Below are 19213 nucleotides of genomic sequence, written 5' to 3'. Positions count from 1 at the left end.
TTCCTCTCCCTATAAGTACACATATTTTTTAAAGCTTGAAGTACATTTGTTAAAGTAATTTCAAATTTATGTCTCCTCATTTAAAGCACTTGGAGGTGGAGGTTTAAGGCAAACATAATCTTCAATATTTGTCATAGTTACGGTACATTGCTTAACTATACACCTTTACATTATTACAGTCAAATGGTAACCTTTCAACGTCCATAGTGCCTCTTTGAAATCCAACAAACTCAAAGACATCTTCATCAAAGATCACCCACAACTTAGCATCTCCCTCTAAATATCAAATCCACGTATATTTATGCAACAACCAAAAGAGCCTTATCATACAACATGTTTTGAAATTTCATTCAAGTTGTGAGACTAAAAAAGTCAATGATAGAGGTGCGACGAGAAGCTATAGAGGAGGGTGGCCAAATTTCACATAGAGATTTCAGCACAATAGTCTTGGTGGTATCTCCTACCAATGGTTTTGGCTACACTAGTGGCAACGAGACTCTTAATGGAGAATATGCTAAGCTTAATAGGGGGAGAACACTTAAGTAGTTAGTAGGCAATTGTAGGGGTGGTGAAGGAGAGTAGTCATTGCATAATGGTTGTGAACGAGCACTAAGAAGAGTATGAGAGTGTTTGCAGTAGTCGTACCAATTGTACAGGTCCAGTTGAAATGTGTTTCATGGGCAAGTGTGAACCTAGAATATATGGGTGCATGGAGAGAACACAAAGGAATGGGTGTGTTGAGTGCAGTAGTGTTGATTGTAATAGATACTTTTCTTCTTTGAATCTTTTCTAAGCTTATTGGCAATGGATGTACTATCTATGGCCCATCGAGGGCATTTGTAGGGATTTGAGGGTAAGGGTGAGGAGTAGGCTCCATGGTACTTGGTTGCTTCTTCCAATTTTTAGGCCTAGAACATGTGCAACACCATGAATCAAGGGGATATGGGCATGGCAATTCCATTCTATGATAAGCAATTCCTTCCATTATGCAATCTAGTAATAATAGGTTTATTTACTTCATGGAGCCTAGAGCATGGGCAACTTGCATACATATCCAAGGTAAATGAATCATAGTGTTGGTGAAAATTTGCAGCACACATTTTTTGTCATCTTGATAAGCAAAGTGCTCCACAAGGATGAAAGATCCACCAGGGAGTCCATCAACAAATCAAAACTTAAAGTGGATGAGAGTAAATCATGTGTAAATTATCTTGCCTATCAAAGACTCGGATGTTTGAATGGGACACCCCAAAGCATGTTTTTGAACCCTTGTGCATGACTAGTAGTGAAAAACAAGAAAAAATGCATCCATGACAACGCAAATGATATCAAATGGGCATGATAATTTGCATGGGCCTTAAAGTGGATTAAAACAAGGCATGTGAAAAGTACCATGTCCATTAGAGATTGGCATGTTTAAATGAGACAGCTCCACGCATGTTTTGGACCCTTGTGCATTATGAGTGGTGGAGAACAAAGAAAAATGCTTCCTCCAATATGAGAATGAAATATAACAAACACGATTCTTTGCATAGTATTAAAGTGGATGAGATTAAGTTTTGTGCAAACTACCATGTCCATCAAAGACTCACTCATTTGAATGGGGCAGTTCTCTGACCCTCATTCATAACAAGTGCTAAAAAATAAGAAAAAATGCATCTCCAAATATGCAAATGATATCCATTGGGAATGTCACTTTGCGTGAGACTTAAGGAATGTGATATTTAAGATTGTGCAAAGCATCATGACCATCAAAGACTGGCACATTTGACCCAAAACCCCAATGCATGTTTTTAGACGCTCATGCATGACGAATGGTCAGAAATAAATAAAATGCTTTCCCAACTATGTAAATCATATCTCATGGGAGTGGTACTTTTCATGGGCCTTAAAGTGGATGAATTTATGGATGTTCAAAGTACCATGCCCATTGGAGACTTACACGTTTACACCTCGATATGGTTTTTTGAACCTCGATGATGACGAGTGGTGGAAAATAAGAAAAAATGCATCCTCAACCATGCAAATGATATCTATGGGCATGATACTTTGCAAAATTCTTTAAATTAGATGATATGAAAGCTTGTGCAAGGTATATGCCCATCACAGAATTGCACATCAAGCGAGACACCCCAATGCGTGTTTCTTGACCCTCATGCATGACCAGCGGAAGAAAATAAGAAAATAAGCTTTTGCAAACATGAGGACGATATTATATGGGACATGGTACTTTGAATAGGCATTAAATTATATAAAATTAAGGCCAAATCAAATTACCATGCCCATTGGAGACTCGCACATTTGAATGAGACACACTAATGTGTGTTTTTGTATCCTTGTGCATGACGGATGGTACAAAACAAGGAAAAATGTATCCCTGACCATGCAAATGATATTCGATGGATAAAATATTTTGAACGGTCTTTAAAGTAATATTAAGACCCATTAGAGACTAGGCTATTCCCATCAAAGACTTGCACATTCGAAGGAGGCACCCCAACGTGTGTTTTTTGACCCTCATATTGACGGGTGGTAAAAGACAAGGAAAAATGCTTTCCGAACCATTCAAATGACATCTTATGGACACGGTACTTTTCACAAGTCTTAAAGTGGATGAGGTTAAGGCCTCTACTAAGTATTGTGTCCATCAAAGACTCACATGTTTGAATGGGGCACCTCGACATATGGTTTTGGACCCTCATGCATCACAGGTGGTGGAAAACTAGGAAACATGCTTCTTGGACCATGCAAATGATATCTAATGGGATATGCGTTTTTAGATGCTCATGCATGATGATTGGCAGGGAGAACAAGGAAAAATGCATCTTAGACCATGCAAATGATATTTTATGCAAAGGCCTTGATGTAGATGAGATTAAGGCATATAGAAATCTCCATGCCCATCAAAGACTTACACATTTGAATGAGACACCTTGATGCATGGTTTTGGACCCTCGTGCATCCCCAACCATGAGAATTACATCCGATGGGCATGGTACTTTGCATAAGCCTTAAAGTGGATGATATAAAGTTCCCGTTAGAGATTTGCATATGCATATGAGGCACCCCAATGTGTATTTTTTGACCCTAATGCATGATGGGTGGTGAAAAATAAGAAAAAATGCATTCCCAACCATGAAAATGATATTCGATGGATATGATAGTCTATACAGGCCTTACATTGGATAGATTAAGGCCTGCACAAAGCACCGTGTCCATAGATGACTTGCACATTCGAATGAGGCACACAAAAACAAGGAAAAATGCATCTACAAGCATGGAAATGATATCCAATGGGCACAATACTTTTGCATAGGCCATACAGTGAATGAGATTAATGCCCATACAAATGCCCAATGGGAGACTCACACGTTCAAATGTGGCACCGTGATGTGTGTTTTCCTCTGTTTGGAAGCTTCATTTTCTTCGAATCTCTAGTTCGTTGAATAGGCTACAAACAGTTTTTGCACCCATATGAATTCTCTCAGATGAATGGTTTTGATGGAAGATGAGTCGTCTTGTCTTATAGTCCAAAATTGGCAAGTTTAGTAATGTAGAGGATCTTTAGTACTTTGAGGGTTTATACTTTACCTTTCTTTTATTGTAATTTGGAATTGAATGAGATAAATTATGACAAAAACCACCTCCCTTTTGAGAGATCCAGGAATCTGACCCTTAGAGTGGTCTCATCTAGCTCCCATGCCTTGTGAGCCCGAGGGCTAAGGACTACCTCATGAGCCAAGCTTTTGGGTAGGTCTTACAATTTGTGAACTACTTGGAGTACATTATTTCAATTTTTAAGACTTTAAATTTGCTTAATAACTAAAAAATTCTCTATTTATATTAACAAAATTAAACTTTGAATAAAAATAATATAACATTATATTCAAAATGTAACAATGAATGAGACAAAGTATGACAAAAATCATCTACCTCTTCGAGAGAGTTTAAAGATCTAGCCCTTGGAGTGGTTGTATCAAGCTCCCATGCATTGTGAGCATAGGGGCCAAGGAAAGATTCAAAAAAGGCTACAGTCAATGATAGGTACTATCGACTGCTCATCAGATCTCTTATGTATCTGATTATCACATGGCCAGATATTTGTTATGCAGTAAGTTCACTTGCATAGTTTATGTCAAATCCAAAACAATCTCACTCGAATGCAACCAAAAGAGTCTTGAGATACATCAGAAGTACAAGACAGTTTGGAATAGAATATAGAGGAAGTCATCCAAGATTGCATGGATATTCTGACAATGACTATGCAGGAGATCATGAGACTAGGAGATCCACACAGGGATATGCATTTTTCCTTGGTCAAGGTGCTAAATCGTGGTTGTCAAACAAACATCCAACTGTTTCTTTGTCTTCAACTGAAGCAAAATATAGGGCACTCACAATAGGTGCATGTGAAGCTAATGGCTCAGAAGACTATTGTAAAAAACATATTACTTTCATGAATCAAAGCTGATGAATCAAAGTCGACAACAATATACTGTGATAGTCAATAGACTATGCAGCAGATCATGAGACCAGGAGATCCACATAGGGATATGCATTTTTCCTTGGTCAAGGTGCTATATCATGGTTGTCAAACAAACATCCAACTGCTTCTTTGTCTTCAATTGAAGCAGAATATAGGGCACTCATAATAGGTGCATGTGAAGCTAATGGCTCAGAAGACTATTATCAAAAACAGATTACTTTCATGAATCAAAGCCGGCAACAATATACTGTGATAATCAATCAGCTCAAGCATTGGCCAAGAACCTAGTATATCACTCCAAGACAAAGCACATTGATGCCAAAGAGCACTTCATCAGAGAAAGAGTGTTACTTGGTGACATGACACTGTAACATTGTGATAGCAAAGAGAATGTTGCATACATCTTTGCCAAATCACATGGCAAATAGCTTTTTGAGAACTAGCCTAGCCACTGATAGGAGTTTAGAAAGACATAAAGATCAAGACCTTTGGCCTTACCTACCACGTTTGGTTCATTGTGATGGACTCGCATGGACAACCATATGGCTATGATGTCATTCTAGGGAGACTCTTCATGTGTGCTATGGGTCTAGTCCATGATTGGGTCTCTAATAGAATTTATATGCTCTTGGTTTGATGTAGAGGAAGGACATTCCCATTAAAGGGGTGTGATGGAATGTAATGCTCAATCCTTCTTCGATTCCCCAGAATCATCATCTTGAGGGAAGGCCTACTTCATGATGTTGATCTTGAGGGAAGGTGTCGAGGAACCATCTCAACATCATATGTTCGATATTGTGCATAGCACTAACACATGGAGTGCTATAAAGGAAAGGGTTGGAAACCCTAACCCTAACCCTAACCCTAAAAGAGTTTGTATATATTCTACATTTTCAACTAAATTTAGCATACACTTAGTCATTTCTGGTGTGCTCTCCACCAGTTGTGCCCTCTCTCCTCATATCCACTCTAGGTGGCAAGGCAAAAGTTTTATGCTGTAGACAGGCCAATGTGGTTGTACTCGAACCAACACGGTGGTCAGTGCAACAAAAGATTGTGTTGCACAGTGATGACGGATGGTGAAGCTACATAAGCAAACATGGCAAGGCAAAGGTTGTGTGATGTAGTCAAGCTAGAGGCAGAGCAATAGTCTCTATGCTCATGAGTAAATGCATATAGTGCCATGTGTTGAGCTCTGCGCTATTGACCATGATAAGATTGTGTCTCATTATTATGCTAGTGGGCCAATCATGATGCTGGAAAAACTTCCAACGATAGCATAGATCTGCGCAAAATTCAAAATCTCACCCACCAATGTGTCACGTCACGGCCCCAAAATGGCCCTGAAAATAGTTCTGCGATTGGCTACACCCAAGCAAACATTGACCCAATTATCTTTATTTTTAGTTTATGGCTCAAGAAACAATGTCAAAGCCCTACATAAACATGCCAATGTTGACTCTAAATGCACAAACCCTCCGTGGCCCTTTCATAGGATAACTTAAGGCATTTTTTACTCTCAACATTTTTGAAAATACCAAATGTGAGTAAATATTGGGATAGAACGTCACCCTTAGGCAATGTCAAACCGAGAAGAAGCTCTTGAAATATTCTTGGATGATTTCTCAATCTACAACACAAAGCAAACACACTTGGAATGTCTACACAAGGTAGGGAAACAAAATTTCCCTCAATCCATACAAGTACGTGTTGTATGTGCTCTTAGGAGTATTTCGGGGAACACAATTTCTATGAAAGTATCATGACCTCCAAAATTGATGGAATTCAAAAGTTGGAGGATTTGAACAATGTCAAGTAAGTCATGCTCATCGTAGGTTTCCTTAGTTGCTCCAGATCCTTCATCAAAAAGTTCATGGGAGTGGCTAAATCACTTAATAATCTAACAAAAAGCTCATGGGAGCAGCTGAATCACTTGATCATATAACAAGCAAAGATAGGAAGTTTGAATGGAGTGAAGCCCAAAGCGAAGCATTCCAGATCTTGCAAGAGATGGCAATAAAGGCCTTGTGCTCGTCAAGGACAATTGTAAGGAATGAATTCCATAGTGTGTTGTTTTCATGAAAGGCATCGTAGACTATGAGCATCTGTCCCCAAGCATCTAAACATCTACGGGAAGGCATTATCGATGAACAAAAGATTTAGTAGCTATTAGTTTGATGCTTGAATACCTCCCTAAGACCAACTCGGAGGTTCACAATCATGGCACGGTCTAGTTTCCAATGCAAAACATTTAATGTACCAAAAAAGAAGAAGAAAGATCTCAAACTTAAAATGTTGAATATGCTATATAATGCCGTCTTTCTAAGTGTCCTAATAATAAAGGTATGTTGAGCTCATATTCAATACTATCGATGACTTTTTGCATCCATTCTTTCATTACAAAAATTCCATTTCGTATTGAATTTCAAAATTTATATAAAATTTTAAGAACTCAAAAAGCCAGATGTATTGCCCCCTTTTTGAAAGCATTGTATATGTCTTTCTAAATATAGCATAAAAAGAGTCAACTTTTATATTAAAAATAAAATCCCACTCCATTCTAGTTCGTGTGCCATGCTCCCCACTTGTTACATATTAGTGTTCAAGGATTCCAATCTTTGGGAATTGAAGGAAAAAGAGGAGAGTTGCATCCACACACTTGGAACATTTATTGAATTCATTATACTCAAAGTCAAGCAAAAATGCATGCAAAGAAAAAGTCAAAGACAACTTGTAAGAATATGCAAAAATGCTCAATCCTTTAGTTATTCTATTGATCTCAATGTGCTCTTAGAATATGAGATGTTATCTATCTCCATACTTTCCACATTTTAAATGCTCTCCTTTTTTAAAAAAAACGCTCTCCTTGAATGTGCTTTTGACAATATAAGATGCTTCCTCTATACATACTATAAACTGTCTCCCTCTTGCACTCTTCTACTCTCTCAATGCTATCTTTCAGACCTCTATTTACTACCCCTACCCGAAAATTGAACTTTTATCCAAACGCTCAATTTTATTTTTAACCCTTTGTTAACCCTTCTTAACATTTATCAAGCCATAAACGCCGATCTATTCCAACCCTTTTTATGTTTATCTAATATCCCTACAATCCTCTCCTACTTTAGATGTACTTTTTGAATTATCAACACCATAGACAAGATGATTAAACTCTTTCCTGACTCTTCTATACCTTAAACTTTAGAGTGGTTTCTAATCCTTGTATCCTTTTCACTTTTACATGTCTACTAAGTTCAATGTTACTACCTTCACATGTGTAAGTGATTCTAATATTTCTTTTCCTATCCTCTCATACTGCTCCTTTTTCACTACCCTTCCTATCACCTCAATGGAATATAATCAAAGGTGCTATGCTACATTGGCACCCACTGTAGTCTAGCTAACAAAAGCCTCAACCTTCAATATTGAGATATAGTGAGGAAATTTGCACCACTACCAACGAAAGTAGTGCAAAAAATGAATAATGAGTATGTAGCTATGTGCATGAAGAACAATATTGAAAACCTTTAATGGCAAATAACCTGAGGTTTTCCATCATGAGCACATAATAAGTGAGTGGAACTCAACTCTTCAAGTTCTCTCATATTCAATTTCAACTGTGCATATAGCCTTTAAAGCTCACAATGGTTACATATGCACCACTAGACTAGCATCACAAGAACTACTAATTAAGCCCCTTACAACACTTGGGACTTAAAAAAAAAACTTAGCAAAAAATTTGTGTGGTATAAGAGAATTAATTCACAAATGCTAGAAGTGCAAGGGATATGCAAAAGACTTGCTTGATACATTTTGGATAACAACCATATGCAGAATATCCTATTTGATAAATGGGTCTCCCACAAATGCGATCACATACGTGATTGTAAGAAGCATGGATCTGACACAACCCTTATGTCAAGCATCTATAAAAAATGGCATTCATAATGGATTTATGCCTCATATAAGACTTGGTGAACTGGTCTTAGTGCAATGTTAATCTAGATTTGATGGTTCTTTTCATCAAGGTGTAATAGAGCCTTGTTTGAGGATGAGCCCATGCGCATGGTTGTTTCCAAGGCAGTCTAAGGTTAGGATCCTACATTTTGTACAAGGTCTATGGTTGCTCATGCTGCTCGCTCTTTGGAGAGCAAAAAAAGTGCAGGATGACCTTGATGAAGGTATTTAGACAATTCTCTTACATAAAGAAGATGGAGCATCATCAGATTTGCACTGACTGATATAGACAGCCAATGTCTCTAAAGGATAGGACCTACAAGATGAAGTTCACAACGTAAAGCTTATGCACATAGTCATAGATTCCCAATTAAATGAACTTATAGAAGCATCTCAAGTGCAAGATAAATATGCAAAAAAGGCAAAGAATAGAGCTTGGGGAGACTGTATGGACGAGGTCACACTTGCTTGTGATCTCAAAGACATCAATATCAAGCAAAAGGTTAGCTCCTAGGAAAAAATGTAAACAAGATAAAGTATCTTCATTGGGCCTGACTATATAGGCTATTGTATGTGTTGATTTGGGCCCTTTTTTTGGTTTTTTCTATGATGTTATTGTTATGTAAAGTAGGGAGTGGTCTGACCAATAAACATAGTTTGTTCCGTGCTTTGGAGGTTATGTGTTGTGGTTGGTCCATATTTGGTTAATTGTGGATATGTATATTGTTGTTGGTGTTGTGTCTAGTTGTTCCATGTTGTAGGTTTTCATTATTTCTTTTTTTTTTTTTTTTTGGATTTAGAGTTGTAGTCAATGTTGAAGTCTCCTGCAATATATGTTTTTGTTGCAGATGGTGTTGTCTCCAATATCTTCTTGTTTGTTTCTGCCAAATTTTATGTTTTGATTTTTGATGATTTGTATATGTTTAATAATAATTATTTGTTTCTTTTCTCTTGTTTTGAATTGTGTGAGTAGTGCTTTGTACCAATCATCATAAAAGCCTTCTTGTTGTAATAGTGTGAGTGTGTTTCTGGGGTCTATGGCTAGGCCTTGTCCTTTTGTCATCGAGACATTTTGAAATCTTGGCAGCTTTGTTGGGTTTTTTGTTTGGTCATGTTTTTCTTGTAAGCATAAGATGGATGGCCCAAGGATGCTTCTCGAGGATAACAAATCTAATTTATTACTCTCAGTTGATCTTGTGTTTAGGCTTTATAGCGTTTTGTCATAGTTTCTTTCTTCTTCGAAGTCGATTTGTTTGCATATACCATTGTCTTTCTATTCTTAGCGTTGATAGTTCATGCATAACTTGCTGGTCTACTTTGATGTATTTTTTTTCTAGTTTTGAGAGAAAGAAAAGGTTGTCTGGGTTACAGATCCTCGATAGAGCAGTGTATATGAGGCCATGCATTTTTATTCCAGAAGGGTCAAATGTGAGGGATTGCATGGTGATACCTTGCGAGCGGTGTATAGTCCTCCCGGTTGTAGCTTGGATTGGTAATAATGTTCTTGTGATTGTGTTTAGGTGGTTGTTGCCTACTTGGAATTCACGCATTATTTAAAGAATTGGTGTCCACGTTTTTGGTGTGCAACATATAATCTTGTGTTATCGTACCTTGTTTTCAGCCCTATTTTTTTGTCGTTGAATTCCACCCATGCAATAAATGGTTTGTTGGTTATTTCGAACCCTTTGAATATCTCGTTTGCACTATTCAAATACATTTCAACATTCGCATTCTAAACTTTTCTTGATAGCATATCTTTGACTGACTGATCATGAGTACCAGCTTGCTTTGAGAACCAGCATATCAGAACCAAAGTTCTTCATGAAAAGGGACCCGAAAGACATCTACACAAACAACTTCAATGTGTCTTTGACAAAACTGTGGGGAGCAAACATGGACATCCAATTCATTCTAAACCCCCACGGAGCAGCCTCTTGCTGCACATCATACATAACTAAAATAGACAAAGAGACCAACAATGCCGTGAAGGATGCGATTGTCCAAAGCGTCCAACAAAACAGGCCGACAAATGAACGTGTTCAAAATGTAGGCAACACAATACTGAACACTCAAGACATCAGTGTACAACAAGCTGTATACCTATGTCTTTCATTGCCACTTACAAGCGCGACAAGAGAATTTGTCTACATCAACACGAGCCCACTCAAGCAAAGAAAATTACTTTTAAAACATCGAGCACAACTCGAGAAACTCCACCCAGAAAGCACCGATGTCTTCTTCAAGGACATAATCACGAGGTCGATGTTTGTTGTGCTTTTGTGTGTATAGTAACATCGAATGCCTTTTGCTACTAATGTTGCCATGAATGTTTTCCCCACTCCTGCGTTCTTGAATAAGAATAGGGAAAGCTGCTTGGATGGATATGTTCTTTTTACGAGCTTTATGTCGTAAAAAATGAGGCGTCGTCGTGGGTTCATGTCTCTTAGAGAGGAATAGTACTTTTCATTGGTCAGATGGATTTGTTTACTTTGATAAAGATTGTTTTGCTTGCTTGTCTTTTTTTGTTGGCCCTTTTTGGTTCCCAAGTCATATTTCTCTGTTGATGTTGTTGACCGGTTGTTGCTCGTGCTTGTGTAGGATGTGTTGATCTTGTGTAATATGTAAAGGGCTTGTTAAAGAGTCCCTTTTGTTCATCAATACTATTTTGGTAACATTTGTACATGTCTTTCCAAGTTTTGAATTGTTCGAGAACATGTTCTTTGAAATGAAATGGCAAGTATAACAAGAACATCTCCCTGTAGTGGTCCTTTGGCTCTTTGTCCTTGCTGTAGTTGTTAAATCGTATTTATCTACCTCGTTTTCTTTTTTTTGTTTTCCCTTATTTGGAAAGGCAGCAAGAACAATTGGAGGTAGCACCCTACATGGGGCTCTGCACTTGCCTTTACTAATAAGTACATACATTGGGCTTTCACTAGAGAAACAACAGGTCCTTGCAGAACAATACCAAGATGCCCAACTAATTCTAATCGATGAGATTTCACTAGTGGGCATTAACACTTTCCTTGCAGCAGACATGCAAATGCGATTAAAAAAACAAAACCACCAACAACCATTTGGCAAGGTCGATCTTATACTATGTAGTGACCTTTGCCAAGTGAGCCCCATTAAAGACTCCTGGATTTTTAACACACAATCAACAACAACTTTAATGCTTGGATCTTTTTGGAGATCGCATACACAATACTACAAATTGCTGGAACCAATGCACCAATCAAATATAGGCTTCTTAGAGGTCCTCAATAGAATACGCACAAGAATTCATACTAATGTGGACATCGACAATCTAAATGCAAAACACCTTAAGGACATACCAGATAAAAACAACACCTCGCATTTGTCCCTAATGCAGAAAAGGACAATTACAATCACACCATCTTCAACAGCATGCTTGAGGAATTCTTCCAGTGAAGGACATCAAACAAAAAACATGTAGCAAATTGTTTCCAAGAAAAACTTGCGGCCTACATGAACAGTTGCAACTCAAAAAGATATGATTATCGAAGTATGATCAGGGAACCTTGATATCAACGTGACGACATTGTCATTCATGTGTCCCATAGCGAAATAAAATCTCCAAAAGTGTATTCATCATTCCCAAGAGCACACTGAAGGATGTATATCTTTTGCATCTCTCATCTATAAAGCTTAAATTATACTTTTTTGCATCTTTATGTTTCATATGAACTTGAAGTGTTTCTTGGTTACCCAAGGTCAAAATGTTTGTGTTTTGCATAAGTGGTATGGGAAATCCAAAGCGGCATTGGTTCTTCTTTTTTTTTCTTGTTTGCCTATGCTTATGGGTTTGCAAATCTTGGTTGTTGTGATGGATTTTTGTGCTGTCAGTTGTGATGTAGTTGTCAATAAATTTTTCAATGCAAGCACTGTCAGAAGTATTCAACGTTGGTGCCACACTTATTCAAATCAAATCGTGGTCATGTTGGCTACCTCTATTTTGGAATTTAGTGGCAAAAAAGACATCCTCCACTGAGCCCAAAATATTGTCACCTTGCTGCAATAATATTTTCAAGGCTTTGAATTTGTGCACATAGTATCGGGCTGTTGTTACAGGGTCTGATATGATGAGGTATCACACATCATGTTGATCTGGTTCTTAAGTTTGGCTAGCACCAGGTTGTTTAAGTGTACAAAGGCATGCAATTAATGGCTCCCACCTTTTCTCTTCTACAAATAATGTGATGAAGAATGTTGGCAGGCCAAGTTGCCGTAGCATTGCGAAGACATTTTGCTTCAACTGTTGTTTATAGTCTGTTGATGTTTGCAAGCAAACAAAGTCTCGAATTCCTTTTTTCGATTGTAGGAGTTTTTCAATGTTGGTGTCTAAAGTTACTGTGCTTATTGCAATAGTTGCTCCCTATAATTGTCCTTTTCTCATGCGAACCCAAGTTGATGATAGTACTTGTTGCACAAGAATTTTCATTGTTTTGAATAAATTTTTTTCTATAGACCATGCAAACCTTTGGTCTTCATTCCGTAGTTCCCATTTCACTATGTCTTGGTAACTAGTTCGACTTGCAAGGTCATACGCACGACTATGACCATAAAATAAGGTCAGGAATGCCAGCTCTTCACATTGTTCATCTTTGAAAAGACCAAGGGGTGAAAATCCTTTCAAAGCTGCAATGATTATCGGTCTTCTCTCAAAGTCTATGACCTGTTGACTTGTATATAAGCCATGACTAATGCCTCTGTGTTTAGGTCATCCAGTGTCTCATATTGTTATGATGTTCCTATTGTTTGATGTGGCTCCTAATTGTCTCGTAGTAGTCCGTGCATATGTTGGAGCCATTCGTGGTTTATCATGACGTTGTTCTTGATATATAAAGGTGCTTCCAGCATTTAGGAAAGGGCACGCATTGTCAACGTGGGTCGAACCAAACCATTGATGTAATCATGGTTGTACTGCGTTCGTCTTTTAATCCCCACCATGACACTCGTATTGTCATTGTTGATAAATCTTGGAAGCAGTTGTTGTGCTTTGTCAAGGTCTGCGAAGACATTGATTGCACTACCATGGAGCCCTAGCTGTCCTTCATATGTTAATTGCCTAATTTGTGTAAAAGGAATTCTTATAGAAATAAGATGCTGTTCGATTTTATTAAGAGCAGATGTGTTTTCCTGGGCTCTGGACATTTCCATGTTTGCCTTGGAGAACCTCGGTATTTTGTTGGCACAAATTCGAGCATGGAACAACTAACAAACATAGCTATTGCTTTCCGTTCTATCTATATCCATGCCACTATCTGGCATGAATGATTGGTTGTCCATGCTGATTTTTTTCAATTTTTCTTTGAACATGAGGCAACCGCATATGAGCAAGCATAGTTTGGAGTGCTGTTGATTTTTGACTAGTATGTTCTATGCGGCTTTGAGATGCCTCGCTTTTGCTTCAAGTGGTTTCCTACATTAAGGCTTGTATCGTTGTGTGTGCTCCCCGTGGTATCATTATTTTGAAGATCGTGTTTTGATCTTGGAGTGAGCTCATGCTTGCTTGCACCTGCAATGGATCATTGATATGTAGCTGATCTTATTTTGTAAACCTTGTTGCAAATTGCCATTGTATTGTGCTTGATGTTTTGGTGCATGCTCTCATAAAGCTTGGATACAATAGTTGCTGGCAAATCTAAATGTTGTTGCAGGAGCTCTATCAAGTGTGCCTCATCCTCTCTTGTCCACATATTGTATGTCTTTTTCTTCTTTTTGGGGAGGAGTGGCCAAATTGTTATGGGGCAACTTGTTTGATCTGTCAATATCATGTTTCTTTGTATTTGCAATGGGTCGTCGAGTTCCCATTCATGCACCAGTGTTTGACCATCATATATAGCAATAGAGGAGGGGTCATGGAAGATGTTGTGGAGGATTTCAAGGCAATGGTAAACCAGCGTCAGATTTGTCGGACAATCTTGGATTGCCTGTAGCAAGTGAACATTTTGGTGCAATATTTCTTTCCAGGCTTTCTCCTTTGTCTGCGTCCAACGACGGCATTGTAATCTGAGCGAGTTTGAATGTCCCAATATTGCTCTAGAGCACATCAAGGATCATGTGGTAATTGTAGGCAGGACAGAGCACAAGCAAGCAAAGAATCATGTCGGTGTTGTTTGGATTTGTCTTGTTGAACGCTTCATTCCATGCTGTGTTGCAAGAATCCAAATTGGTTCCTTTGTCCGTTCTGAGGCACAGGGAAAACAAGTGTTCTTGCATGAAAGGACCGACGAAAGCTTTTGGAAGGAAACGACAAACAAATTGCGCCCCTTGGGAGATGAATATGTTATTAAAGCAAATTGCCTAAAGGCAACATTTTTATATCGCAAGGAAGAGTACAGGGATTAAAAAGTAGGGAATAACCAAAGCACCACACAATATTTACATGGAGAGCTTCCGTACATGAAGTCTCTTGTAGTGGCTTTTTTTGGTAGTATCTCTTTAGATGAGAGGCATTAAAGCTACGATGTGGAGTTGTTAAAACAAGTTTTTTATAGATTGTGGCTCTTGGCGGGCTGGTGTAATGACCAACAATCTAGTGTGGAATAAGGTTTACGATTAAACCATGCTTCTGCATGGAAGCATGAATGAGAGCTCCCAAAAGAAGACAACAAAGGACTTCGACCGTTGAACAATGAAAAACTTCTTTGGATAAATTATGCAAGGGAAATTTCTTAGCAATGCAGGAAAAAGTATTGGAATTAAATACCAGGGAATAAGCAAAATATCACACAATATGTACATAGAAAGCTTCCATACATGAAATTTCTTACAATGGATTTTTTTTTTTCTGACAAGGCTATCTGTATAGTGTCTTGGCATGGGCGAGGCTATGCATGTGAAATGCAAGGGACAAAGCATGAAAAAACTTCAAGAACAACACTCTGAAGGGTGAAGACAACCTGAGGACGAGTATTTTCAACAAGCTAGGAACGGAGGACATCATTCTCCATATACACTTTCAGTGAAATTTGTGACGAAGCCTAAACTATTGATAGTGAACTCAATTGCTGCAAAAGAAGAAGTGAGAAGACGCATCCATAGAGACAAAAACACACACATCCAAGGATTCTGCTCCCTGCATGCATGTATCAAAAATCCCTGTCCGTCTTGCTGAGCGACCAGACAGCTGCATGGTAGATGTGCAAAAACACTAAAGTCTGGATGCTTGTGCTAAAATCCACAGATGCGTTTCGACAAACCCAATTCTTGTTTCTACTGCTGCTGCGGCAATTGAGCAGCAGCTTGAGATGGTCCCCATGATGTTGCCTTTTTGCAACAAATCAAAAGCTGGTTTTGCAAAACATCCAAAGCTTAGCAGAAAATGGGAGGAGATGCTTGCTATATACACAATGCTTCCATCCTTTCAACCTACACATTGGCCTCCATGAAATCCTCGACTCTTTTGATGCTCAACCGATGGAATCGCAAGAAGCACCCTTTGGCACGTTGAACGCTGAGGCCTCGTCCCCCCACAACCCGCATTTACGTGATTCACTTCTCATGCAAGCCTTGGCAGAGAGATCCGGAGGTCTACGGATTTCGAGGATAGGATCTGTGCATGGTTCTTGCTTGTTGAAGGATTGCATGCTGATTGTGCATGCCCACACCCAAACGCCACATGTAACACCCACAGGCCATGTGTAGCACAACCCCCCAACCCCGAGATACCTTCGGAAGCCCAAATAGGAAAAGCCACGTTCCAGGAAACCAAAGTATAGAGCGCCACGTGTAACGTGCTCCACCACCCCCGTGATGGCTCTCAAAGCCCAAATACAAATTACCACGTCGCGGGAGACTCAAAAAAACACCAAACATTCCAAAAAACCGAAGTATAGAGTGCGCCACATGTAACTCCCAAAGCCCAAAGAGAAATTACCACGTGCCCTGCAAACACCAAAAATCAATTTCGCTTCTGCCAAAGTCACATTTTCAATACTAAGCACAACATCACCATACGCTAAGTGGACACCGGTGACTTTGAGCAAAGTGCTGTTGCCCTCTTCTATTTATGTCCATGGAGCCTGATGAAATATGCTTGGTGCTCTCGCGGGCTGCAGAGCTGCACGCAAAGATCAGCGCAGCCATCCATAGGTCTATCAATTCGGATTTCAGGCTGACCTCCACAGACGAGCATGACTGTGTTGCAGACATGGTCGCAGTCGCACAGGATAACCACCATACTCGAGAGTTGGCCATCAGTGGAGCGGCCGAGGCTCGGAGTCTTGTTTCCATCAGAGATGCATTAGAAGTTCTCGAGGAGCAATTGGAGTGCCTGAAAGTATGAGCTTCCAATGCAACTCAGCTCACGCACTCTCTATATTGATTTTTGGCAGTCGCCCCGTCACCTTGTGAGTTTGGGTTAGCTAAACTGAATAGCAAAGGATTCTTTGCATCGCGTGCTCATGGTAACGTTCTTGTCGTAAACGGTGTGGAGTGCAGGATGTTGCGGATGAATAAGCAACATCTAACCGAAATGCTCGTTGCATCAGCACCAGCTTGCGGTGTTATTTTGCAATTAAACTTGAAGACACTCAATAAATATTGCATGGCAGCTAAAGAATGGTCCCGTTAAAGATGCAATAGCCTCCAATACCTATTACCATCTCATTGTCTCAACTTTATCACTTTTTGCCTTTGTTCCTCTTCCATCAACCTGGACTCCTGGAAACATTTCGTTGACAGTCGCAAATAGCCGGTTGCTCCAGGGACCAAAATCCTCGTGGCGATTTCAGCCTGCTTGTTCTCTCGCTCTGTTTCACGTCGAGGTGTGAAGTCCATGAGCTTGCTTAAGAGAGCAGCAACATCGGGAATTCACAGGTGTCATGCCAGCACTGGTTTGTGCAGCAAGTGTTTTTGCAGGACAATAATTACTCCTTTACATGCTTTGGATGCAATACTCATCTGGACAGAAATTAGGTCTTAATAGCCAGCTGTTGGCTCAAAAGTCAGCACGTCTAAGTTCTATTTCTTGTTTGTATAGTCTAATGGTTAGTGAGATAATTTTTCTGTTAAATCAACGGAGTTTACAAAGCTAGGCATTTAGTTAAACACCTAATACTGCTCCTCCAATTTAAGGCTTACCATAGTAGATGCACATCCCTGGTTTCTCGGGGTAGTGTCACCTTCTTCAGTCTCAATTCTGTATATTGCTGATTGACTATCTGCAAATATTGAAAAACTTGCTTTGAAACCACGTACATCCTTATTTTTTCTAGCACGATAAGCTTCACTTGATTCATAATTACTTGTATTTCGGATATGTGCAGATTTTGCAACAGCAACAGAGGGTGGAGAAAGATGCCACTCTTGCAGAGCTTGAAGAAAGTCGCGAGATTCTTCTTCGTAGGTTGAAGAAGCACCATGGCAGGGAATGGGAAGTTATAAAAGAAGCCTTCTTATTTGCTGGCGAGCCAATGCAGGAGAAAGATGGCCTGCAACTTCCTCCGTACACCATGCCAATTGCTGCTGATGCTTCTTCATGTGCTGATTTTAATCACCCTACTTCCTCATTTTCTGCTAGCTCATCGTTTCAACAAGATGCCACTTCTGGACACTTGGTCTTTACGGATGGACAGGTAGACAGTGACCAAGAAATGTTCTCAGTGATGGATGAAGACAATGAGAGGAGAGATGTAAGTGAGGAGGGAGAGGCAAGTATCTATGAGGATGATGTACAGAAATCATGTGGAGGGCTTTTTGGTGGTCTGAGGTCTAGAATTTTAAAGTTCTTTAGCGGTAGACTTGCAAAAGCGTCAGCTAAGACTTTCCTCCTGATGGCTGGAGCAGCAGCGATAGTGAAGCTCTCTGATGTTGCCTATGGGAGGCAGACTAGCAGAGGATCTGGAAGAAGGGATACGTTCATAGGACCAGATATGTCAACAGAGCTGTGGTTAAAACCTCAAAGAGGAACATGTCCTCCTGGAAAATGGAGTGTTGTACAAGATGGGGTGCAAACGTGTGAGATAAAGGAGCGAACTGAGATGCCTTTTGAAGAGGACATACACACTCCAGATGTGTCGTATGGACGTGGCTAAGACCCTGTATATTTCTTTGAGAACAGTGGACGGTCATCCGTGGGCTATTAAAATAGGACTCCTGTCTCAGAATTTTGTCAGCTGAAAGTTCCTGAATGAAGTTTTCAATGGCCTGCTTCTTGTACATAAATGTGGGCTGTCTATACATGAGAAATTTCTCATTGCATGAGCCATTATCCATTTTGTGATTTTGTTTGGTCATTTCCCCCCTCTTGTTAGGGTTTAATCTGGATAGGGCAGGTTGTGTTTAAATTTCTTTAGGAATAGTGTATTGGACTAAACTTGTCTTGCAAGTTTTGCTCTCCACGTAATCCATTGAACATTCACTCAAGAAACATCTTTTGAAAATCTGTATTGGGGTCAACTTGTCTTATGTGTTGTTCCACCCACGCTCCAAATTCTGGTGCCTTGCATTGACGCTGCTGTATCAAAGGCCCAGCGCTAGAATGTAGGTGACAAGTTTTGTAATTTTTTGAACGCATGATCATGAAACATCTGTTCAAAGACTGATTTGAATTTTTTCATTATTTTTACTCTTCTAGAGCATCATTTCATGATTAAAGCAAGGAAAGAATGAGACATTATTTGAGAAACATCAGCTCACTGGCCTCAAAGAGTAGGAGAATATGGGCAGGTACAACAGCCCAACTTGGCTTCCAGAATAGAAGTATGGCTTCAGAATCTGCAAAATTTGAGGCTGGCCTGCTGCTGG

At 39.4% G+C, this 19213-nt stretch overlaps 1 protein-coding gene across 1 annotated transcript; it reads left to right on the top strand.

Annotated features, from left to right (window-relative positions):
• The first annotated feature begins 16423 nt into the window (after nucleotides 1-16423).
• On the top strand, nucleotides 16424-18702 carry LOC147883733 (plastid division protein PDV2-like). The gene is made up of 2 exons (XM_087398778.1): nucleotides 16424-16745; nucleotides 17734-18702. Exons 1-2 carry the CDS (start codon nucleotides 16476-16478, stop codon nucleotides 18499-18501), a joined length of 1038 nt encoding a protein of 345 aa, XP_087254904.1. The 5' UTR covers nucleotides 16424-16475; the 3' UTR covers nucleotides 18502-18702.
• The last annotated feature ends 511 nt before the right edge of the window (nucleotides 18703-19213 follow it).

The sequence above is a fragment of the Dipteris shenzhenensis genome, chromosome 27, assembly GCF_047967505.1.
Source record: "Dipteris shenzhenensis isolate YYH24624 ecotype China chromosome 27, Dip_SZ_1.0, whole genome shotgun sequence".
Taxonomy (NCBI): Eukaryota; Viridiplantae; Streptophyta; class Polypodiopsida; order Gleicheniales; family Dipteridaceae; genus Dipteris; species Dipteris shenzhenensis.
Note: the sequence above shows the minus strand (reverse complement) of the source record. Positions and strands in the feature narration are given on the sequence as shown.